The 24,679-nt window shown below is 37.0% G+C and overlaps 1 protein-coding gene across 1 annotated transcript in view; it reads right to left on the minus strand.

The window, feature by feature from the left end:
- Nucleotides 1-24,679, minus strand: part of Rsod (superoxide dismutase family protein Rsod) — a 164,085-nt gene that overhangs the window by 116,511 nt on the left and 22,895 nt on the right. The window contains exon 2 of the mRNA XM_081734394.1: nucleotides 6,741-6,951. Coding sequence (XP_081590520.1) covers nucleotides 6,741-6,951 — 211 coding nt within the window. The remainder of the gene's footprint in view (nucleotides 1-6,740; nucleotides 6,952-24,679) is intronic.

The raw sequence follows: 24,679 nt of genomic DNA on the forward strand, positions 1-24,679 counted from the left end.
CGAGACATCACTTTTACAGCACATTTTCGATACTAGACAAATCTTGTCTCGTGCGCATCCCAACACGACTCATTTTTGCTTTATGTACCTTTTGTGTGCTGCTTTTTTATGAAATGTAGTGAACCTGTTTGATGCCTAATTTATAATTTCATGTTCGTATCGTATATGGATTAAGAAAACTTTGTCTCAAAATGGCCCCCTTCGAACGGCGAGGAGCCTCCCTGGGAATACAGTTGCCCCCTGCCCCCCACAAGTTACGGCCGTGATTAGAGAAGAAGTAAATTGTTTCGAAATTTACGCAACTTGCAAATACTAAACCCTACTAGTGCTAAAGTTGATGAGTTAGTGCCACTGTTCCTACTGCGATAAGGGGAAACAAGGGGAAGGACTGCTAAGCTTCGCTAGCCAGGTTTTGTATCAAAACACAGCGTCAAGCTATAGTAAACGGACAAAGTTTGTTGGAACATTGTTGCCAGAATTCCCTATTTTATTTTTTTTCTGAATACGTATAAAATATAGCCATTACAACTGTCAACACTGCAAAACACGGCAACTGTCAAAGTTTTTGTTCCATCTGATAAACACTGATGTGTACTAAACATTTACATTAAGAATTACAGCGACAATTCTTTTATTTGTTCCTAGCAATTGATTATAAGTAATTTGCAATTTCTGTAATTATACTTCTGGTTATCTAAACAATTACTAAAATTCAACATTTCGATTTGTCTCATTGGTTTTTGTCTCAAAATATCTCCAAAGATAACTTATATTTGTCACAAAAATCATCTCTATCGTTCTTACTTCAAAAAATATACTCGATCAAATTTTAGGCTGCATTTCATTTGGAACACTCTGTATAAGTGTATATTATTTTATGTGTGTAACTTCAGAGCTATATATTTCTCGAATGTTTTATATTTCTTATGTAATTTAGCATTTTTCAGAACTGATCCCCCAAAAAAAAAAAATCGCACTTTATGACGGGCGCAGGTTCCCTATTTCTAAAGCAGAATACACAGAAGAGAACAAAGGTTCGAAGATAACTCTTATATTTGTCACAAAAATCATGTCTCTATCGTTCTTACTTCAAAAAATATACTCGATCAAATTTTAGGCTGCATTTCATTTGGAACACTCTGTATAAGTATATATTATTTTATGTGTGTAACTTCAGAGCTATATATTTCTCGTATGTTTTATATTTCTTATGTAATTTAGCATTTTTCAGAACTGATCCCCAAAAAAAAAAATCGCACTTTATGACGGCCGCAGGTTCCCTATTTCTGAAGCAGAATACACAGAAGAGAACAAAGGTTCGAAGAATATGGGACTCACGCACATTCAGCGAACTGTCGCATCAAGGCAGGAGGAAAATTGGAAGTGTTTGGTTCTTATTTAATCCTGACCTATAGTAAATAAATTGCCCATCACTGCTATAGAATTTTCAATTCACACGCCCTTCATGGGATACTATATACACAAAAGAAGCCTCTTATCTTTTATACAGTTAACTGTCGTGTTGATCTTCCTCGTTCGTGAGTTCGGTTTTCAGTTGTAAGGAATTTTCTCACAAAATCGTGTGAGATAGATACATTTCTAAATGCATAACGAAGTTTAAACGCTTCTGTAAATACACGTATTTATCCCTTTTCTTTTCCTTTCTTTTTGTTTAATAGCCTTTGTCAGCGCTCGTTCTCAAGCCATGACGGGAGAAAATCAAAAGTTTGTATTTCGCTGGCCCCCAAACGTGTTACAAAGAGTACTATTATTATCATAACTAAAGATTCTTTTCACTATGAAAAATATGGTAACTGCATATGCTATATTTTCATATGAATATATTCACATGTTAAGGATTACATGGCCATCTGAGGAATTAAATTATACTCACATACTGTAGGTATGACTCACTGGCATTTTTAGAGAATGGATTTTGATAAATCTTGCTTCCAATAAACCCAATATTACAGTATGTAAAGTAAAAGAGCGAATTTCTGAGTGTAATAATAAGTGCCCCTAATCACTTCCCATTTCATTACAGAGGCGCATATAACTCAGTTAACAGGACGAAACCAATACAATTCTCGTTACCTCATCGTTGTGCACTAAGACAACTCGGGTTCGAATCCAAGCAGGGGTGAAAGTTTTAATGTGCTTCAATTTCAGTTCAATTCATACCCTGTGTGATATACAAGATATTCTCCTGTAAGGGAAATCGGAGTAAATCCATGAATGGAGACAAAAGTTTATTAAATAATTTCCACCACTTTCTAGCTCATGTATGATCAGTGATTTTTTTTTTTCTTTCTTCTCGTGTACAAAATATAGTGAAATACTGCACACAACAAATTATAACGCCATTGATACGCGTATATGTCTCTCATAGAACACAATGCTCCAAACAACAGATACTACACTGAGAAAAATAAGTGGTAACCTAGTGGGGGTTAATGGACAATTTAGCTGCTAGAACCAGTTAATAATTTGTAACAACCCTTTTGAGACAAAAAAGGTTAATTTTACGAGGTCGCCGGTAATCAATCAAGAAAGGTTACTAGAAAATGTGTAGAAACAATCCAGTGTTTGGTTGCTATTAACCTATAAAATAGGTTAGAAGAAGGTAACCAATTCAAGAAGGTTAATTTAATTTAAAACACTGTGTTGTTATCAACCGATTTTCACACAAGGCAAATTTAACCCTCCGAAACTTGTTTACTGGTAACACTGCATTACTAGAAGTACAAACAGCAAGGTCGCCATTTGCGATTTTAAGAACGAAAAGTTTTAAGAATTATGAATACATCCGAAGGAATAGGAAAACAGTTATTAAAATATGGATTCTACATAAATTAATAGAGAAATGTGAAGGAAAGTTTATTTACGGAGGTTTATGCATATTCTGAGATTTAAATGAATAAAATGTTATGTAACATGTTTCTAGTACAAATATCCATACTAGATGGTAGCACTACTAGTTATGTAATTGTCGTCAAATAATTCACACACTCGTAACAATAATTTTGTAATGTGTTCAGGAAACATAATGCGTTTTACGTTGCTTTACGGTACAAATATCAAAAGTCTTTTACGTCTTTGCTTATAGGGAAGATTATCACCCAAACACATTCTCACTGTTAGTTGTAAAATATTTGTGATATTGGTGGCTTATAAGGGTAGGGCGTTACGCTTTAAACGGGATGACAACAAAAAAAAAAAAAAAGTACATTCTAGAAATGAAAATGAATTTAGATAGTTATCTATTTTAGTATTGTATTTTTTGATGTGCTCGTGGCTGAGTGAATATCTGTTACTGTTATTTAGTAAATAAGTTATACTAATCAAAATACACGGTTAGAAAGTTGTCGCACCCTGTTTCGTTAACCGAGCAGTCGGTTATTCCAACATACTAACAAGGTTACCGGTTACAGGCTATGATTGATAGTGGTAACTACGTGATCGGTTAGCGTACCCTGTGAGTTATTACACTGTAACCTAGCAATGTTAACCTGTAACGCAAGGTTACGATCACCTTCTCTCGTTAACCTTTTTGGCTTGGCTGCTGGGACACACGACTCTGTTGTCTATATATTGACAAACTAACTTGGTTACTGTCCACCTTTTTCTTGTTTACTAGTAACCTTTCTTTTTTTTTTTTGCGTGTAATCTTAAAGTGAAGAATTTTTTTCATGCATCAATTTCACAGCAGAAACCTGTTTCAGTGCTCCACTGGCTTACCAATTGTCTGCTGGTTGAAACACTAGATGTAAATTGGGTTGCATCTGTCCAGGGGTTTGTGACAGCAGAAAAAGTACTGAACCCGACCTAACTGGCTTATAGTAGTCAGGGGAAGATACTTTTGCTGTTGTGTGTACCAAGAAACAAAACGACCTCCCTGGCGAAAATTGCTTTGGTATTCTTCTCATTGGTGCAATCCTTTTGTAAATTTTACAGTATGAAGCTGAAATATCAAGTTATCAGATAGCCTTGCATGAATACACCTGCTTATGTAAAGCAAAATACATATAAAAAGTGTCCCCGGGGCGAGCAACTGCTACTACTTGTTTTTGACATTCATCAAATTAAAAAAATCGCATACATAATGGTATGTAGTAGCAAATACAAACAGAAATCTTACACTTTTACAAGATGAAAATGATGTCGGGAAAATTCCTGGGCTGGGTTTTCGATTCAGTCACACTTCATATTTTATTGTCTCATGCAAGTGACTATGCTCGTACGGCAGAAGTCGTGCATATCACCCAGCAGTGACTCGCGTACAACAGAGTGAGAAACCATGTCTCAGGGCATTCGCTGTATGCCAATTCTAAATTATTCTGCTAATTTAGTTCTAAATTTCATTACAGCATGTAATCTTAAAAAAAAAAACTCCCAACGTCTGAATATATATGAAATTGTATATCACGAGGAAACACCTGACTTTTTAAAACATAGTAGCACTTGGCTCGAGCCGAATTTCTATTATGTCGACTCTCACGAAGGTCTCCATACATTTTTTTTTTAAATATGGGATTCAAATTACATATCTAAGTGGAGTACCTCAGAAGGTTCTCAAATTAAGAAGAGGAAACTTGGCACATAAACCCTGCATTAAAAATAAGTAAACAGCACTTTTCTTCTAAATAGAAAAAGGGGAAAATGTCCATAATATTTTAATGTTCGATTTTGTATTCATAAAATTCCTAAACTGAATAAACATCTGAGCTGTTTGAATTAAAATGTTGACCATAGTTAGTAGCTGAGTCAAGCTGAGCTTGTATCATTGCACTTTGATTGAAATACTTATCGCAAGGGGGATTTTTTTATTATCAAGAACAAAATATCTCACGATCCCTAGAAGTTAGGGAGGTGAAAGTGGTAAGTGAGCACGTGTTTTAGCGTTTTCGAAAATCCTGGTTTAAATGGAAAAAAATGAGGGAGGGGGTTGTAAGTGTTTGCGTAACTCCAGTAAAATCAAAAGTGCATCGACAACTATCTTGAAAACAAGAAAAAGTTCTATCTTTCAAATATTACACAAGGTACCCCTCCAGTGCGAAGACTGTGATACACTAAGCTAGAGCTATTTTGAGCAACATGTCAATAAGAAACATTTGCAAAAGTAGTTTCTGTGATATTTGAAACATGAATTGAGAAAAGTTAGGTTTCAATAAAATTATAAGTTGGCATCAATACAATAGGGACTAAGATGATATAGATCGCCTGGATGCCTGATCCGGGCAGTAGTTACCGAGAAATAAAAAAACACACATACAAGTCGAGTCGAGCTGAGCCTGATACTGGCTAAACTCCGCCTCCAAATACGGAAAGCTTTTATTTCTTAGACGATGGTCTACTTAGCCGACCAAATTTCATTTAGATCTGGTCAGCACTTACCGCGAAATAAAATAACACATACAAGGCGAACCAAGTTGAGTCGAGCCTGTTTCTGGCAATCTTTATGCCTTACACCAGTAACTCCCAACCGATAGTCCTAAAACACTGGTGTGTCATGCAGTCCCCTATGGTGTGTCCCCTAGGCGGAATTTTAGAATTTAAAAATAATGAAGAATTTAATAATAATTAGTTAAAATAGAGACAGGCTGTACCAGTCATCACCTCCACCGCTAGGAGTAATGCTCAGTGCTATATAAAGTCATTTTGGTTTCACTATTATAATAGATATTATTATTATTATTATTATTATTATTATTATTATTATTATTATTATTATTATTATTATTATTATTATTATTATTATTTATAATAATAATAATATCTAACAAGTGTGTAGTGATGGCCTGGACACTTAGTAAAGTGTGTCGACAGTCAAGAAAGGTTGAGAACCACTGAATGGGTTACTTGCTCACCAAATTTGGTTCAGATCCAGCGAGTAATTACCGAGAAATAAAGTATCACATAGACACACACCTGAAATGAATTGAAAGGTCCCATATGCTTACGCCGGGAGCTAATACATGAAAGCAATCACAAGAGCGCGCTCTAATCGCAAAGTGGCGTTGATTTTTTAATGTTATGTACCTACATCAGCAGAAGTTTCCTTTTAAAAATTTCTTACTTAACTTTAATTGAGATTTTACGTTTTTAGGTGCAGATCTTTAGTCATATCACTGAGACCCGCTATAAATAATTGTTTTGACTTTCGTAATTTAGTAGTTTTATGGTAAAAATCGATTAAAATGATGAATGATGGCAAAAGATAGTGAATGGATCTCGAAGACTTCTTACCAACTTTGATTATGAAACATATCATGCTTTTTCTTCTTCATTTTTCGATATCTTTGAGTACTCGAGTAGCAAATGTTTCATGAAACTGCTTAAAAAAAAAAAAAAAAAAGAGGATTCGCTGTAGTAACCAATTTCCAACGTTCAATATTATCTTATACAGAAGAATGAATCAAACTATAAATTAAAACTAAGAAATACAGTAAGAACTACTATCAAAACGTTTCTCGAATGAATTAGGGGATACTTTTTACTTTCTAATATTAGATTAGAATTTATGGAACCCTGTTTATTGTATAAGCTAGGCCTATATTTAAGTTGAAATCCTATAAAATTAAATCGATTTTAACTACAGAACAAAGCTATTCTTCCTGGGAAAGGAAAAGGCGAAATCAGCTCTTTCAGTTTTTAAATTACAAACCTGTTGAATACGAAATTTATATTATTAGCTACGTACTTACCTTGAATGATACTACAAACACAAATATAGTACTTACACGTTTCCTAGCTGTTCTCTGCCACATCGACGAAGGTTCGTATAATCTGCCGGGAATTCTCGAATATTCCAAGAAAATCGAAGTGGTTCTTCAGAATGTAGAGCTACTCTCAGAGTAACTGGAGTCCCTGGTGATATTTGCTCAAAGATTATTTCACCTGTGACGCCTTGAGAGGAAATGTACGTGCTCAGTCTCATCGCTTTGGAGAAACCTGCAAATGCAAATAAAATACAAAATAAAATCATACATTTCACTTGTTTGAAGTTGGCTGTAGAAGTTTTAAAAAATAAGAAAGGAAGAGTGTCTCATACTTTTCCCAAACCTTTTATTCTTTAAAATCCAGAAGGTTTATATAAAAAGAAATACAGATATTTTTTAATGTTTAGAGCCTTTATTAGTATTCACCATTCGCTAAGTTTCAATCATATTGCAGATATTGCCTGAAGCTTGAAATCTTATTTATATTCTGCTGCTGTTGCGGAATTTCTTAGATGTTAACAATTCAGAAGATACACAAGGGACCCAGTACAGAGTTTTATGTGTGAATTGTTTCAGAAATCACAAGTTAAGGTATAGTAAGTTTAACCAATAATAATAATAATAATAATAATAATAATAATAATAATAATAATAATAATAATAATAATAATAATAATAATAATAATAATAATAATAATAATAATAGTTAAGGAAATGTCAAAATGTCACAAGAAGGTCAATCATTATCTCAGCTACAACAATTGCCCCCTACAAGTACTGTGATACAACTGGAACAGATAAACGCAAAACATCTATACCTACTAACAAAGCTACAAAAATCAGTAATATTAGGTATCTGTCATATGGTCAGAAAGTTCTTTGGAGAAGAAGAACTCATCAATAATCTACACTTCCTAGAGACGGCCGTTAGATATTAATCAGGGTGTCTACTAAAATTCCGAAATGAAATTCGTGACCTTTTCTTTACCAAACCATAAAATTTTGTACAATTTTTAAGAGCGAATTTGGGTGCGAATTAGGTCGAATTTTCATGCATGCGATAGAAGCGTGCTTTGCTTGCGATTTGACAGCGTCTAAAGCAGGGCCGGATTTCCCAATACGCCTGGTAGGCCCGGGCCTATGGGCGCAAGCTCCCAGGGAGCGCACGGCCAAGAGAAAAAAAAATAAAAAATATCTAAAAATAAAAATAAATAGCCATAACTTAACATATTTTTTGAATTGATTAAAAAAAATCAGGCTAATAAATCATTCTGATTTTGAAGTTCATTGGAACAAATAATTGTTGGTAAAGTTCACCAATCTTTTGTTAATACATTAACGGTATTTTGTTAAGCCCAGAACCAAGTAAACTCCTCAAAAAACTTGCAATGATAAAATTGCATCGTGGAGTGGTGTTTAAGCAATTAACATATAGGCCTGATATAATTTTTTAACAGGGACGTAGTCATAGTTCTGAGTTTGGGGGAGCATATTTGCAAATGAAATAACACACACACACACACACACACATATATATATATATATATATATATATATATATATATATATATATATATATATATATATATATATAGTGTGTTTCAAAACAACACCGACAACGTTTGGGAGGTAATTCCTGCCGCCAAGATAGGGCAAAAAGTATAGACCAACCTGGGTGCCAAATGCTTCCTTTCGGAGTTATAGGCACCCGAGAAAAAAATTAAAGGTCCATAGCTCCGAAACTATGGGACCTACCGTAGTCAGGTCAAGACTTCACTTAGAAACTAATATGTGCCCTATCCAAATATCCAAGTTTCACAATCCTCCGGTACTTCCACAACAATTTTTATAGAGGTAGTTGGTAAGTACTTCAATTTATATTTAAGTTGCCAAACTCCCTCTATACAAGTTGTTTCGTGAGTACCTTAGGATTCTGAAACATGTACTTTTGGATAGTGAAATACCACCCGATAGTGTATCTCTTCGGAATACTAACGGAAACCAGAAACCCTTTCATAATACCATTATCTCGCTTTTCTCTGCTCTTTGGTTGATTAAAACATTCTACACCATTTTGTGTGTCAAACTCCAATGCTTCAGTGTAGAGACCCATTGAATTTTCTTCTGTTCTAAGTTTTTTTATGGCTCCAACCAGGGGCGGATCCAGGGGGGGCGATCGGGGCGATCCCCCCCCCAGAAGAGGAAACTTTCTTATTTTATATATATAAATAAAACCCATCCCAAGGTTTGGAGCCCTTAAAAGTAGCAGTATCACAACCCACCGCCCCCCCCCAGAAGTCGGTCCTGGATCCGCCCCTGGCTCCAACAACCGAACAAATAGGTAGCTGGGCGTCTGCTAGGATAATATCTTCTTGTAGAAAATTATTCAGGCCACTAATTATTCCCACAATCTTGCTAAAAACAATCAAGCATGAAACAGTTGCGAATGATTTCAGTTTGTTCGCAATACAATCAGCTTCAGTAGTCTTCTTAGCATCCTTACCCTCTAATGCAGAGATTATAGCTCCATAATTCTTTTTCACAGCGTTCAGTGAACAAATACCGGTATGTGAAGACCAACGAATGTCTGAAATGCCAGGTATACTGGATTGCTCCAAACCTAACGCTGTCTAAGCTTGCTTTATCGTCTATAAGCTTTTACACAGAGAAATAATTATGTAAAGTCTGCAATAAAGCAAAAAGGTATTCGCTTGTTCAAACGAACACACTTTTACAATTATTAAATATTATTAAATTTAACTGGTGCACATAGCAATGGATATACAGTGCGAGGGGATGAGACTTCCGAAATAACTTTTGCACACCACCTATGTGGCCTCTCATAACGCTCGCCTCATCGTAAGCTTGCCCAATGCATTTTGAGTCCTTATTAACACCTACAGAAGCCAAAGTTTCGATAATTGTTTTCGATATGTATTCAGCATTTATCTCAAATTTCAAAAAGTGCTCTACCGTTTTAGAATTTTTCACATATCTTACGCAAACACTAAGTTGTTCAGAAACACTAATATCTCGTGTTTCATCAGCTATAACACTGAACTTTCCAGCGGCATTCAGTTCACTTACAATAACATTGATGATTTCCTCACCGCAGCATAAGATATCTTCATTTTGAATTTCTGGGGACAAATAAGTGGAATTCCCTGGCGCTGCATATTCTTTAAAAAAAAGGTCAAAACGTCGTAACAACTCGAATATTTGCTAGAAATTCTCTTTATTTAAACTATCATCATCTTCATCTTTGCCTCATAAAGCCAATCCCTATCGAACTAAATGGATCACAATCGCCACTATATGTTTTAAGCACTCGCGACGGGCAGTTATTACTTCTCTAGATGCGTGGTTTTGTAGATCAAAAATTTCTCCAGTTTTGGACCTCTGAAAACAAGTCATTCACATGAATGTTTTGTTGTGAGGTGCTAGCAACTTCCTTAGCTTCTTCCTTATCAACAGTGTCCGAATGAATATTTTCCTCAGCAACAACATGCACCTTATCAGTTTCGATGCAGGTACTCCTCAAGTGTTTCTCAGATTTTCCATGTGAAATAAAATATCCAGATTTTATAAACCTCTCCATATTTAACTTAATTTCAAGAACACATACATAGCAAACTTAACACTGCGCACTCAACGTTCAGTAAGAAAATAGACTCTTTCCCGCTCAGCCTGTTGCCAACGCCAGTACGTACCGTACAGGGGGTCTACATAGTTTCTCATCTGTTTAGCCAGAATCGTTGTTAAATATAATAAATATACGAAAGTATCGTTGTTAAATATAATAAATTTACACTCAATACCTTCTAGTAAAACAATTAAAATATAAAATACTATGTTGCAAAACTCAGCAAAGGGGAGAGGGATCCTCGTAGCTTTTGAGTCGAATCGACCTTTCAGTTTTGTCTTAGTTGGTTATAAAAAGTGCATTCGTACAGATTTTTAGCCCTTAGCACCTCAAGGTGACTATAAGGCTGGAATAACACCCCAATGTTAACGAAAATGACGCCCAGGCCCCAAAGTTACTGATCTTATATTCTTATTACCATTCACTTAACGTTTAAGAAATAGCCTATAAATGGATTTTATAAAATAACCTTTTCTTAGAAGTATGAATCATTTCAGTTTACTATGGATATTTTTTTCATTTATTGTCGGATAAAAAATTGTAACATAATTTTAAATAAATATTTGGGGGGCCAAGCCAAGATTTGGGGAGGCCGGTGCCCCCTCGTGCCCCCCTTAGCTACGTCCCTGTTTTTTAATAAAGGTTTTTAGGAAAGTAACTTTAACCAGACTAGGGGGCGGAAAAAATTATTGGGCCTAGGGGCGCCAAAATGCTAAATCCGGCCCTGGTCTAAAGCCGACCATAGACATTTTTGGTGGTGAATTTTGACGTTTTATAGAACAAAATTTTCCAGCTGTACTTATATTTGTATAGTTTTAAAAAAAATCGTGACCCAAAAGCTAAATTTCGTGACTTTTTCTTGACTTTCATGACCGTTTTCTGATTTCGTGGCTTCCCTGACTTTCTTTACTTTCGTGACCGATAGACACCCTACTCATTAAATTATTCGCTATAATTAACGGTTTTTATTTTCCCCCTCACCTAAGACATGATTGTTTGCAATCAATTCACAATTATTATCAATCTGATGAATGGATACGTTTACTTAGTGGAGTCAATAAATTAAGACTAGCAAGACGGCGAGTGAACAGACGTGAGTTATTTTCTGCATTATCTGTCAAAGTTAACACCAGAAGAGAAGTAAGTTTTAGCTCATTTCTTGGTTGAGTTTTAACAGTCGTTGAGTAAGATTGTAGAAACGGTCATGTGATGTCAGTTATGTGATTTGTGGAGAAAGATGAGAACGCGAAGAAAAAGAAAGAAAGAAAAACTTATCACTCGTTGTCAGTAAATAAAACAACAGAAAGAGCTGTAATGCTGCGTGAAGAACTGTGAAAACTTCTAGCATAATAGGTACTACAGAACTGTCTTTTCCCACTTATTTGCAACCGACCCTTCTGACGATTCTTCTCCATAAGGCTCTGGTCCCGAATTCTTCCCTTGTTAGATGTTTCTTTCTGAAGTCATTCTTAACGATATCCATTTCCTTCTTGGTTTTCCTCTACCTATCTTCCCCTCCATTTCCATTGCTATCACTCTTCTGAACATACAGGCGTTTGGTCTTCTCATTAGATCGCCAAACCTGGAATTTTCTTTTTTGGATCTTAGCGCACAACCCTTTGGTGCACGAGGCCCCGGGTTCGACTCCCGGTGGGAGAGAATTTGAGTGCAATGCGCAGAGAATTCCACTTTAAACAGTAGATCCATGTCTCATATAGCATCAGTGCTGAAAGGGGACACCAACTTTAACAATCAAACAAACAACATCATGCCCAGCAACAAGTAATTTTGAAGTTACAGGCTTCCGAAATGAATTTTCGAGATGAATATTGCTTCAATATGTCCCCATTGTGGACTTATAACTAGCTCTGTCCAAAAGCACATATTTCAGAATCACAAAATGACAGTGCACGGAAGTAGCTCATAAGGTAGTTAAGGTTCCACCTTTGGAAGGTAAACGTGGGTGTAAATAAGCATGTACGGTATTATTGGACACAAACAAATTATGGTTTCTGGGATATTAATCTCTCAGAGCAAATGATGTGATACCATATATGTGTGTTTGCATAGCATTAGGTTCGTGCGAACGAAATGTCAAATTTGAAGTTTGGTGAGAAAAACTTGGACATTTCATTTACAAATTACGTTAGCCCGAAGAATTCCTCGCGGTCGGGTAGACCACCACAATCCTTGTCTGCGCCAATATATACTGTATTCAACCGATTCTGTGGCTCATGTTGTCTTGCCACCAAAGGTACGATTACAGCCGCAACAGCGAGGGTCCAGCGACCAAATTACTCATGGAGTATAAGGGATCGACACCTGGTAATTTATCTGGTCGCAATCATGCTCACATACGCCCACGTTTACTATCCAGAGGTGCAGGAACATTTTCCGCCTTATGAGGGTCTCCCATGCTCTGCCATAGCATGATTGTGAAGAGTGCGCTTTTTTTTTTTTTTTTTTTTTTTTATAGTACTGGTTACAAGAGTACAGGTGGACACATATTAAGGCAATATTCAGCTCTAAAGTTCATTTGCTGAAGATTTCGGACTCACCTGTAACTCCAAAACTACTCATAGCCGTACATGCGTTGATAGGAACTGTCTTGTTTTCAGTTGTAGAATCACCTCTCGAAGTTTGTCCCTATTCTTTTGAAACACCTATATATACATCTATGTAAATAGCACAAAGAGACGAAAACACAATACAGTGCACTAATGCTGCTAGACTAGTGTTGCCTACCACATACACAAATATACAGTAAACTCTACACAATTTTAAACAGAATTTACACATAGGGCCTATGTTTATGGAGTCACAAAGGGACGAAAGTTCATGTTCACGTTCCTTCAGAACACAGAATAATTACTACTTTCAGCGCCGGCCCTAGCCAATTTTCCGCCCTGTGCAATGGCGTAATTTGTCGCCCCACTTTCTCCAGAAATAATAAATCTTAAAAATCACGATTTTAAGTATGCAACCCCATCATGAACAACGAAGGGGAGGGGAAAGAGCTGTCGCAATCAGAAACGCCTAAAAACTACAGATCAATCTCGTTGTGTCTATTTTTTTTCTTTAAATAATAATCTATTGTGACAGTGAAAGATAAAGCAAACACATGCAGCGGAAAGAGGTAAGCAGGGGCGGATCGAGGATATGATCAAGGGAGGGGCTAAACCATATTTTGCCGTTTTATCCAGTGTAAAGCAGGATTGAAGTCCATTTTATCCAGTGTATACCTGAGAGTCAAGGGAGGGGCTATAGTCCCCATAGCCCCTCCCTTGGATCCGCCACTGGAGGTAAGTAATCTTTTTTAATAGAATTCAATATCGAGCTTCAATCTCAACGTATCAGTTTGCAATTCCAGTGCAACTAGTTCTTTTATCTTTATTTCTTGATTTCCCTTCTACATCTGCTAAAGATTAAAAAAAAAAAAAAAAAAAACTTGTCCCCACGTTCAATGATAAGCAACTTGTTCGTGACAAAGACAAGAGTAGTTTTCACAGCAAAACTGTGATAATTAACTAAATGGAAATGATGTTCTCTACTGCTCGAGAATTGAGTTCTTGTATTTGACAACAATCAAGCAATTTATGCTGGGATTTGTTTGACCATTTGCTTTAGCACTGTCTATGTGACCTTAAACTAATGCGACCTAAACATGATTTATGAATATAATATTCAAATAATAAGTCAGCTTAGTAAATTTAACTATCATCATCATAAAGTTTGTTTCCAACAAAAAATATTTATTTTAAATAATCTAGATCAGTGCTATTCAACCCGGGGTACGTAAAGATGTGTCTGGGGGTACGTAATCCTAAAATAAGCATATTTCCAATATTTATTGAATGATCATAGTTGGGGAAAACCGCCTTAGTAGAACTGGATGTCTCCCATATATTTTGAAATTTCCCATATTCCCCTTTTGATTCTCACACTGATTGTCCTTTTGTTGTGTCTCCGTTGTTGTAATTGTAATTTGTAGTTGTAATTGTAATTTGTAATTGTAATTTGTTGCCGTTTTTAATCAACAGAATATGTGTATTAAATTTAATAAGTTCATTTCTATTTAATTTCTTTTAAACAGCTTCAGGGGTACACAATTGGATGGCGAACTGTGTCTAGGGGTATGCGAGGAAAAACAGGTTGAATAGCACTGATCTAGATGACAGATTTTGCCTCCCCTCGAAACTTGCTTCCCTTTGCAAATACACGTGTTACCATAGATATGGTAGAGACAGTCCTCACTACTTTCGTTCTATCTTAGAAGGAGCGAGTCCCTGGTTTCGTTTCTGTAAAATAAACACATTCCTTCCTGGCTCTGGTTTTCTGAATACATACATAATTTCTACAGTTCTTTTTCCCAGAGCATACAATTGTATTAAGTATTACGTATTATATGCAAAATTAAATTGCCGTTTAGGAAGAAACAAGCACATTATGAAAAATCACTACAGAAGTAAACGATGTTTGTGTGTTACATGAATTAAAAACAATACACTCTCCTATTGTAAGGAAAATAACATATTTGATTTGGGTTGTGCCTGTTTTCATCATATTGAATCGGCAGCTAAGATTTCTGCCTGATCATAAAGGCGTAGGAGGAGGGGGATGTAGGTCAATGGTCGCTGGTCCCTCCTTCCTTTGACTTCGTATGTTGTTCACTCGGCCACGACGGACACGGAAGTGGGGCAGTAGGGCTTACTGAAAAGGTAGAAAGTGGAAGCTGAACTTTGCTTGTCGAATAAATGAGGTAAGATTTACTTTCATGTAAGAAAGTGCCGGCTATTCTTCTTCCTGACATTGAAAATTGATGCACCAACATTACGCGGACAACACAAACGAAAATGTCTTATAAAGTGGGATAGCTATCTTATGGGCTGATCATTAGATTTTTTTCAAGATTTCATGCTAAATATCACATGACTTTACCTTCGACTATAATGTCAAATTTAAGAACTGCTCTTCCGGGTTCGAACCGATAAACATTGAGAAAACTTGATAGAATATAAAGGAAACAAAGTTAGATCCGATCGAACTACCCAGATATTGTTCATTTCTGCATCACGAAAGGAAAAAATAAGATATTTTGTTAAACGATGTTGACTACTTCTATCATCCTTATTTTTCAGCTTATTGATTTATAAAATTAAAACTAAATTCCCAACGCAACTACCCTTGGTGGGCCAGGGCCTACTTGCCAGCTTTTGGTAATTAGCGTTACAGAGAAATTAAATATTGTTACAGCATATGTATTAGGTCTTTACCCCACCTTGTAAATAAGGTGTCAATGTTATGCGTTTTGTTTAAAACTTTTGTCTGATTCAAAATGGCGGATTTGAACATGGTCGCCGTCAAGGCAACTCTTACCATAGACCTAATATTTATCCACCTCCTTTTTATTTAATTATTATCATTAACACAAAATTTACAAGGTGGGGTAAAGGACTTATACATATGCTGCAACAATATTTAATTTCTCTGTAACTTTTTACCAATTGCACGTAAATCAAAATTATCGTCACCATTGTTCTTCTGATTAAATTTGCGTCTTAAATAATGTATCACATGACCCTTTTCCTATTTTGAAAACTTAACCTTAATTCAAAATGGCGGATTTCAAGATGGCTGCCGTCAGGTATATCCTTAATATATGACTTCCCCCTAGTCCTAATATGTACCCATATATTTGTTATTCACCTTTTGTCGTTACAAGAGGTCTTACAGAGCTTTTACCTCCAACTGTATGAAGACTATTCTGTACTTCCATGTGATGTTCTGGTAGCTGTATCTCCTAAAGCCCTGGAGCTTCGCACCTACAACTTCATTGAAATACTGACCACATTTAGTACTACTTTCTCATATGTGTCTCAGTCAGCAACTCGATTCACCCAAACGTAAGGTTTACTTGTGAGATATCTTCCGCCCAACTGCAGTGGTGTTTGACCCAAGTTTGAACTCGTACAGTATACATGCCCTTATGACGCTCTGTGGAGGTTCCATATTTACTCTGTCCTTACACAAGTTCACGTTGTAATTGAACTGCCACAACCAGGTAGAATGTTGGATATACCCACACCAACAACTGACCTTCGCCTTATCTCCATTCGCATTCAACTCACGGTGTGAGGGCCAATTGAACATAGACCTCCAGAAAAAGTTAAAGAACTTTGTCGGTTACTTTTATATATTTCACAGGACAGAATATTGTTTTCTCATATAGATAGATAGCATCTATATTAAATTTAAGTTTTAATATCTCGAGTTCCGGAAGTCGGAATGTCAAAACTCGTTCAGATTCCTGTTCCTCGTGGTCTAATTTACGAAATACATAAAAATCAGGTGGGGTCCAGTTTGCTTCCGTGCATCCTACTTTTCAGACGAAACAGTTTTCCAGAGTGTACATTTTGCTTCAAACTGAGTTCTACCCTGGCTAACCAACGTAAATTAGCTTTTATAAGAGTCTTTAAAGTTACACTTGAAATTGTCGTTCGGCATTCTTGTTGAGTTGAGTTGATTTTGAGTTTAACGTCCCGTTCAGCAGCGAGGCTATATGAGACGTGGACCTACTGATTAACGTGGAATCCGAACCACATGAGCTCCCGCCGGGAATCGAACCCGTTCGGCATTCTTGTAGCTTATGAAGGCATGATTAATTCAAGTATGTTTGTCACAACATCTACAAACGAATATTCACTCGTATAGAACCTACAATACATTACATTAAAAACGCATTAACTACACAAAGAAAGCCATTGTGCATTAGAACAGATCTCTTATTAGCAAATGGCCCTGCACACTAGTGCTGTCGAAATCGGTTTTTGAAAAACCGAAAACCGGTTTTTGAAAAAAAGTTAAATTTCATAAAACCGACATGTCGGTTTTGAAAACCGCTTTTGCGGTTTCAGTTTTGAAAACCGCATTTGCGGTTTCGGTTTCCAAAACTGCGTTTGCGGTTTCGGTTTTGAAAACCGTTTTTGCAGTTTTCGGTTTTCAGAAAAGTTGAAAACCGCAAATGTCACAAAAATTCGACAGCACTAATATCAAGTAACGACAAGAAAACGACAAAGAATCTTTCCCCATTCCGGCTCTCAGTTACCAGATGGAGAGAAATTTCCCTCGGCGTAGGGGGAAAATGCTCAAAATTTGCAGAGGGGAAGGAAGGTATTTTTTCTTAAAATATCTTAAAATGTAGGGATATTCTTGTTGAGTATACTTTTACAATTGGCAGAATAAAAAAATAAAAAAAGTTGCAATTTATCAAAAAAAGGCACGGCTATCGTTATTGGGAAGTGAAAAGATACAGAATAAGACATGATCAGTGTTTCCTTCACGTATAAACTATTGCAGGTGTCTGAGACTAGCGATAAGAAACCAGACAACACATGCAAAACCACAACATTTACATTTATCGGAGTGGCAACAAATGAACAATAAAATTGTCTATTGCGATCGAGATTTTCTTTCTTTCTTTTCTTTTCTTTCTTTCTTTTTTTTTAAAAAAAGAAAGGTGGTGCTTTTTTGTTAACAAAAAAAAAAAAAGAGTGGCATGGAAACGAGGAGAAAGATTAATAATAATATAAAAGATCTCAGTCTTATTGGATGAGATTTCAAATTGTATTTCATGAGTTGCATCTTAAATAGGGATATACCTAATTTTCTATTTAGCTTAGTGTTGGCTTATTACCCGATTTTAGCGGGCACCACCCAATTTTCAGGCTCTATATTCGTCCCCCGCTTAAACATATCGTAATCACGAAAAACCACCCGATTTCTGGGATTGGAGAAAAATCTAACAAGTAAGACGACATAGTTGATAAAGTGTTGGTATATTCAACGTAAACCGCTACACCTCTGACGATCTCAATCACGATTGAGTTAAATTTGGACTCGCGTTCAGACTCAGGCTCTGGGCTATCTGAGCAGTGCGCGTGTACAGTAGTGCTGTCGAATTCTTGTGACATTAGCGGTTTTCGGTTTTTGAGAAAACTGGTTTTCTGAAAACCGAAAACCGAAAATGCGGTTTTCAAAACCGAACTCGCAAAAGCGGTTTTCAAAACCGCAAGAGCGATTTTCAAAACCGAAACCGCAAAAAAACGTTTGCAAAACCGAAACCGCAAATGCGGCTTTCGAAACCGAAACCGCAAAAGCTCTTTTCGAAAGCGGAAGCCGCCCGAAACTGTGTTTGCAGCTTTATAAGCTAGACCATGTTTTGTCCTTTTCAAAGCAGAAACAATGTTTGATATTTTTAATTACACCTTTTAACAATTGTGAAAGCATATATCAATCGAGACGACTGTATTAATTTATCTGTGTGTTTTAACTTTTTCTATTTGCTCCAAGACTATTATGTAATATATGAAGCACTGTGCGAAAGGGATAGTTCGATGGTTGTACGTCACAGCTAAATTAGGGTTGCCATATTTTAAAATCAGAAAAGTGTGTGTGTGTGGGGGGGGAGGTTCTAAACCGTAAGTACTGATGTAAACTTGCGTGTTACAAATACTGACCTGGGATCCTTCGCACTTTTTTTTTTCTTTTAGTTATTTCTTTGATGACACTTCCAATGTACTTTTCGGCTGCAGGGAAGCAAACTGGACCCCATCTGATTTTCATATATTTTGTAAATTAGACCATGAGGAACACGAATATGAAGAATTTTTTCGAATGTCGGAACTCGAGATATTCGAACATAAAATGACCATAGAAACAAATTGGACCCAACCTGATTTTTACATATTTTGTAAAGTAGACCACGAGGAACACGAATCTGAAGGAATTTTGATATTCCGAATTTCGGAACTCCAGATGTTTGAACATAAAGTGACCACAGAAGCAAAAAGGACCCCATTTGATTTTTATATATTTTCTAAACTGGACCAAAATGAGCAATAATCTGAAGGAATTTTGATATTCCAACTTCCCGAACTCGAGATACTAGAACTTATACAGTAGTTTTTTATAGTATACATAAAATTAACGAAGAAAGTTCTGTCGCTTTTTGAAATATCACCTTAGAGCATCGATATGTCACCTAAGACGCACCTGGAAGATCAAAAATAGTACTCATCAGTATTAACGACCTTCTGCCAACGTTCGGGATGGGCATGGATTCCTTCGCGTAGAACTTGGTTTGCCGTGAGGCGAAGAAAGTGTCAAGTGCATTTTGCACCTGTACTACGGAGTTGAACTGGAGTTCTCTAAGGTGTGTGTCCAAGGAGTAGAACAGGTGATACTCGGACGGTGCAATGTCCGGGCAGTATGGCGGATGCAATAGTGTTTCCCATCCAAGGCGTAGGATGGTGTCCCGGGTCATTCTAACCATGTGGGTCTTAGCGTTGTCCCGTAACGGGAGAACCCCTTAGTGATTGAGATATGTTGGCTCCAGGGTTTTGAGTTTTTCTTGAACACGGCTCAACTGCTGACAGTACACAGTCGTATTGATGTTCTGCTCTGACCAGCCGGTAGCAGTCCCAATGCACGATGTCGCGAGCAGTCCACCAAACACACACCAGGACTTTCTGCTGCATTGCTGGTTTTAGTTATTTTGGAACCAGTTCATGGGATTTTAACCAATGATGACGACGCCGTGGAGCATCGTACAGGACCCATTTCTCATCATATGTCAACATCCTGTCCAGAAATGGCTCCTTCCTCAGACGAGACAGCAAAGAAACAGAGGTGTCTCCTCGCGTAGTCTTCTGGCCCAGAGTTAATTCATGTGGGACCAATAGACTCAACTTGTAGTGCTTCTAAAGTTGATGGAGGTGCTGCCGAATGGTTTCTCCACTCACATTGAATGTTAGCCCCAATTCCTCACATGTCTGTCTACTGTTCGCGTCAATTGCTACCTGGAGATCTTAATTTTGTACATGTGTTGGTCTTCCGGCACGTGGTGCGTCTTTTGTGAGTGTTTCGTCACCGTCCTTAAACTTTCTAAACCATCATTGCACTGCCTGCGTAATCACGACACCCTTACAAAAGCCTGAGATATCTTCCGCCCAACTTCAGTGGCGTTTGACCCAAGTTTGAACTCGTACAGTATATATGCTCTTATGACGCTCTGTGGAGGTTCCATATTCACTCTGTCCTTAAACAAAGTTCACATTGTAACTGAACTGCCACAAGCAGGTAGAATGTTGGATATACCCATATCAACATCTGACCTTCGCCTTTTCTCCATTCGCATTCAACTCACGGTGTGAGGATCAATTGAACACAGACCTCCACAAAAAACGACAGAACTTTCTTGGTTACATTTATATATCTCACAGGATATAATATGTTTCGTATAGAGAATATAGTGTTTTTTCATATAGATACATAGCGTCTATATTAAATTTAAGTTTTAATATCTCGAGTTCCGGAAGTCGGAATGTCAAAACTCCTTCAGATTCGTGTTCCTTGTGGTCTATTTTACAAAATATATATAAAAATAAGGTGGGGTCCGGTTTACTTCCGTGGTCACTTTATGTTTAAATATCTCGAGTTCCGAAATTCGGAATGTCAAAACTCCTTCAGATTCGTGTTCCTCGTGGTCTATTTTACAAAATATATAAAAATCAGGTGGGGTCCAGTTTGCTTCCGTGGTCATTTTATATTCGAATATCTCGAGTTCCGAAATTCGGAATGTCAAAATTCCTTCAGATTCGTGTTCCTCGTGGTCTAATTTACAAAATATATAAAAATAAGGTGGGGTCCATTTTGCTTCCGTGGTCACTTTATGATCGAATATCTCGAGTTCCGAAATTCGGAATGTCAAAATTCCTTCAGATTCGTATTCCTCGTGGTCTAGTTTACAAAATGTATATAAAATAAGGTGGGGTCCAGTTTGCTTCCGTGGTCACTTTATGATCGAATATCTCGAGTTCCGACATTCGGAATGTCAAAATTCCTTCAGATTCGTGTTTCTCGTGGTCCAGTTTACAAAATATATAAAAAATCAGGTGGGGTCCAGTTTGCTTCCCTGCATGCTACTTTTCAGACGAAACAGTTTTCCAGAGTGTACATTTTGCTTCAAACTGGGTTCTGCCCTGGCTAACACGTAAATTTGCTTCTATAATAGTCTTTAAAGTTATACTTGAAATTGTCGTTCGGCATTCTTGTAGCTTATGAAGGCATGAATAATTCAAGTATGTTTGTCACAACATCCACAAACGAATATTCACTCGTATAGAACCTCCAATACATTACATTAAAAACACATGAACTACTTAAAGAAAACCATTGTGTATTAGAGTAGATCTCTTATTAGCAAGTGGCCCTGCACACGCGTACTAGTCAGATAGCCCACAGCCTGAGCCTGATCCTGAGCGCGAGTCCAAATTTAACTCAATCGCGATTAAGATTGTCAGAGGTGTAGTGGTTTAAGTTGAATATACCAACACTTTATCCACGAAGTCGTCTTAGATTTTTCTTGAATCCCAAAAAGCGGGTGGTTTTTCGTGATTAAGATACGTTTAAGCGAGGAACGAATATAGAACCTGAAAATCGGGTGTTACCTGCAAAAATCGGGTAATATGACAACACTAAGCTAAATAGAAAATTAGGTATATCCCTATTTAAGATCACTACACATGTAACTCAAGAAATTAAATTTGAAATCTCATCCACTTAGACTGAGATCTTTTATATTATCATTACTCTTTCACCTTGTTTTTAAATAGTACTGCCACTCTTTCTTTTGTTAACAAAAAAACACCACCTCCCTTTCTTAAAAAAAAAAAAGAAAAAAAGAAAGAAAATTTAGATCGCAATACACAATTTTATTGTTGATTTGTTGCCACTCCGATAAATGTGAATGTTGTGGTTTTGCATGTGTTGACTGGTTTCTTATCGCAAGTCCCAAGCACCTGCAATGGTCCCGGGCAGTAGTTCTTGATCAAGTATAATAAAAACTATCTTGAATATAGTATATGGATAATAATAATAATAATAATAATAATAATAATAATAATAATAATAATAATAATAATAATAATAATAATAATAATAATAATAATAATAATAATAATAAGCTAAAATAGTGTTTTTAGTTTTCCAGAAGAAAACCAAAATTTTCCTTTCTTTCAGACCTCAAAAACACCAGCAGCAACACTTTTTTTGGCTTTGTACTGGCCCCCCCTCAAAAACGACGGGCCCCCCTACAGAAACCTGCTGGCTACATCCCTGCCTACACATTAAGACATTTTAAGAAAAAACATCTCCTTTCCCATCTGCAAATTTTGAGCATATTTTCCCTACGCCGAGGGAAATTTCCCTCCATCTGGCAACTGTGAGTCGAAGATGGGAAAGATTCTTTGCTGTTTTCTCGTCGTTACTTGATATTGGTCTGTTGAATTTTTGTGACATTTGCAGTTTTCGGTTTTTAAAACCGAAAACCGCAAATGCGGTTTACAAAACCGACATTTCGGTTTTATGAAATTTCATTTTTTTCAAAAACCGGTTTTCGGTTTTTCAAAAACCGATTTCGACAGCACTAATGTGAAGTGGGTAGATTGCCTAGTTGTCTGCAACCACCCAAACTTCCATGTAAGTTTGTATTGTATAAGCAGCAGGCGTCGACAATTCTCATATTACAATAACATCTCACAAGGGAACCTTCCGAAAATGATAGTTGCAGTGAAAGATGTGACCTATGCCAATTGAAAGAGCTGTAACAGAGATGTTCATTCCCAAAAAATTAGCTGCCCATAGCAATAGGCTCAAGAAATATAAGGGAAGGAAGTTCGGGAAACAGCAAGGTTGGACAAGGGAGAAAAAGTGCAAATTCCGCAAAAAAAAAAAGGGGGGCGCGGCAAAATACAATGCTGACAAGTAAGAATAGAAAGAGACTTGCCACAATAGGGAACAAATGAAGGCCACCAGTGGCGTTAACAGTGTTGCCAACTGCAATGAAAAGTACATGTTTTGCAAAGAGCACTATATGAAGTGAGTGCAATAGTCAGAGTCAATCTCTCATGTAGAACATAAGATATGACGTGTATAATCAGTGGTACAATCTAACAAAAGAGAATAGAAAAAAAACAGAAGTACGAAAAATACGGAAAAGACGAAGTTGGCCATAATGCGCCAGATTTGATCACGAGCTGTGCATATTAGAATGAACAAAACAAGAAAGCACTAACTATGCAGGAAACCGACGTACCTAGAGTCGAAAAGAAAAACGAGTTCCAAAGTTGGCAGCACTGGCAATGAAAATCCAGACAATTTCAATATAGTTAGGGCACTCGCTTCAGAAAAAGAAATTTCCGGCAACAGGCATTAGCCTTCGCATCATTTGTACATGCTCATCCACATTGTACGTGCAATTGTTCGATGAGACAATGGTCCAAACAGAAGATACGGTACATTTGCAGTGAGCACAGCGGAATACTGCCAATCCGTCACACATGGTACAATGATCGCCTGTGAATGTCTCGAAACAGTACTCTAGCGGTGTCGGAACCTTTGATGGTCTTTCTATCACATATCCACACCTGTAGAAAGCAAACATAATCAAAGTTTTGATCTGCTGTGTGTTGCTGTCTGCAGTATTATCACCGCCTATATGATATATGCAGTGTATTCCACCTAACTCTGCGACTGAAATAATTTCAAAGCGAAAAAAATGTAACGCATCCAGTTGTGCAGGAATGTACCCATGTCAGCGGGCGACAAACTTCTATGAGACGCAAGTGCTCCCAAGTCCCCCATCATAGGGTCCCAGGGGCCAACTTCAAATAGCACCATCGGTCGAGTTATATTTCTTTCAATAAATCTTGGAATATGCAACAACGCATATCAGAAATATTTACTATATGGGATTTCAAAATGGCCGCCAAAAATGTCAGCTCGGTGACAAGAACAACGTGCATTTTAGCGACCAGTTTGAAACCCGTGCTTCATATAGCAAATGTTTCTTATAGGCGGTGTTGTATCTATCCAGAGAAATAATGTTGCGGTTGACCCCTCGAGCCTTATGATGGGGGCCCTGGGGAACTTGCTTCTTACAAAGTTTTCTTGGCCCTCGACATGAGTACATTCCTGTGCAATTGGATTTGCAACATCTCTTTTCGCTTCGCAGCAATTTGAGATCACAATGTTCGATGCCATGTTAAGACACAACATATATTAGTGGCGGCCATTTTGAAAAACATGCTTCATATAGCAAATGTTTCCTATAGATATTGTTGCACATTCCATGATCTATCGAGAGAGGTACCACTCGGTCCCTGTTGCCATTTGAAAATTTGAAGTTGGCTTCTGGGGCCCTATGATGGGGATTCTGGGAGCACTTGCTTCTCACAGACTTTTATCACCCACTGGCATT

The sequence above is a fragment of the Thermobia domestica genome, chromosome 12 (genome assembly GCF_964235325.1).
Source record: "Thermobia domestica chromosome 12, izTheDome1.hap1.1, whole genome shotgun sequence".
NCBI lineage: Eukaryota > Metazoa > Arthropoda > Insecta > Zygentoma > Lepismatidae > Thermobia > Thermobia domestica.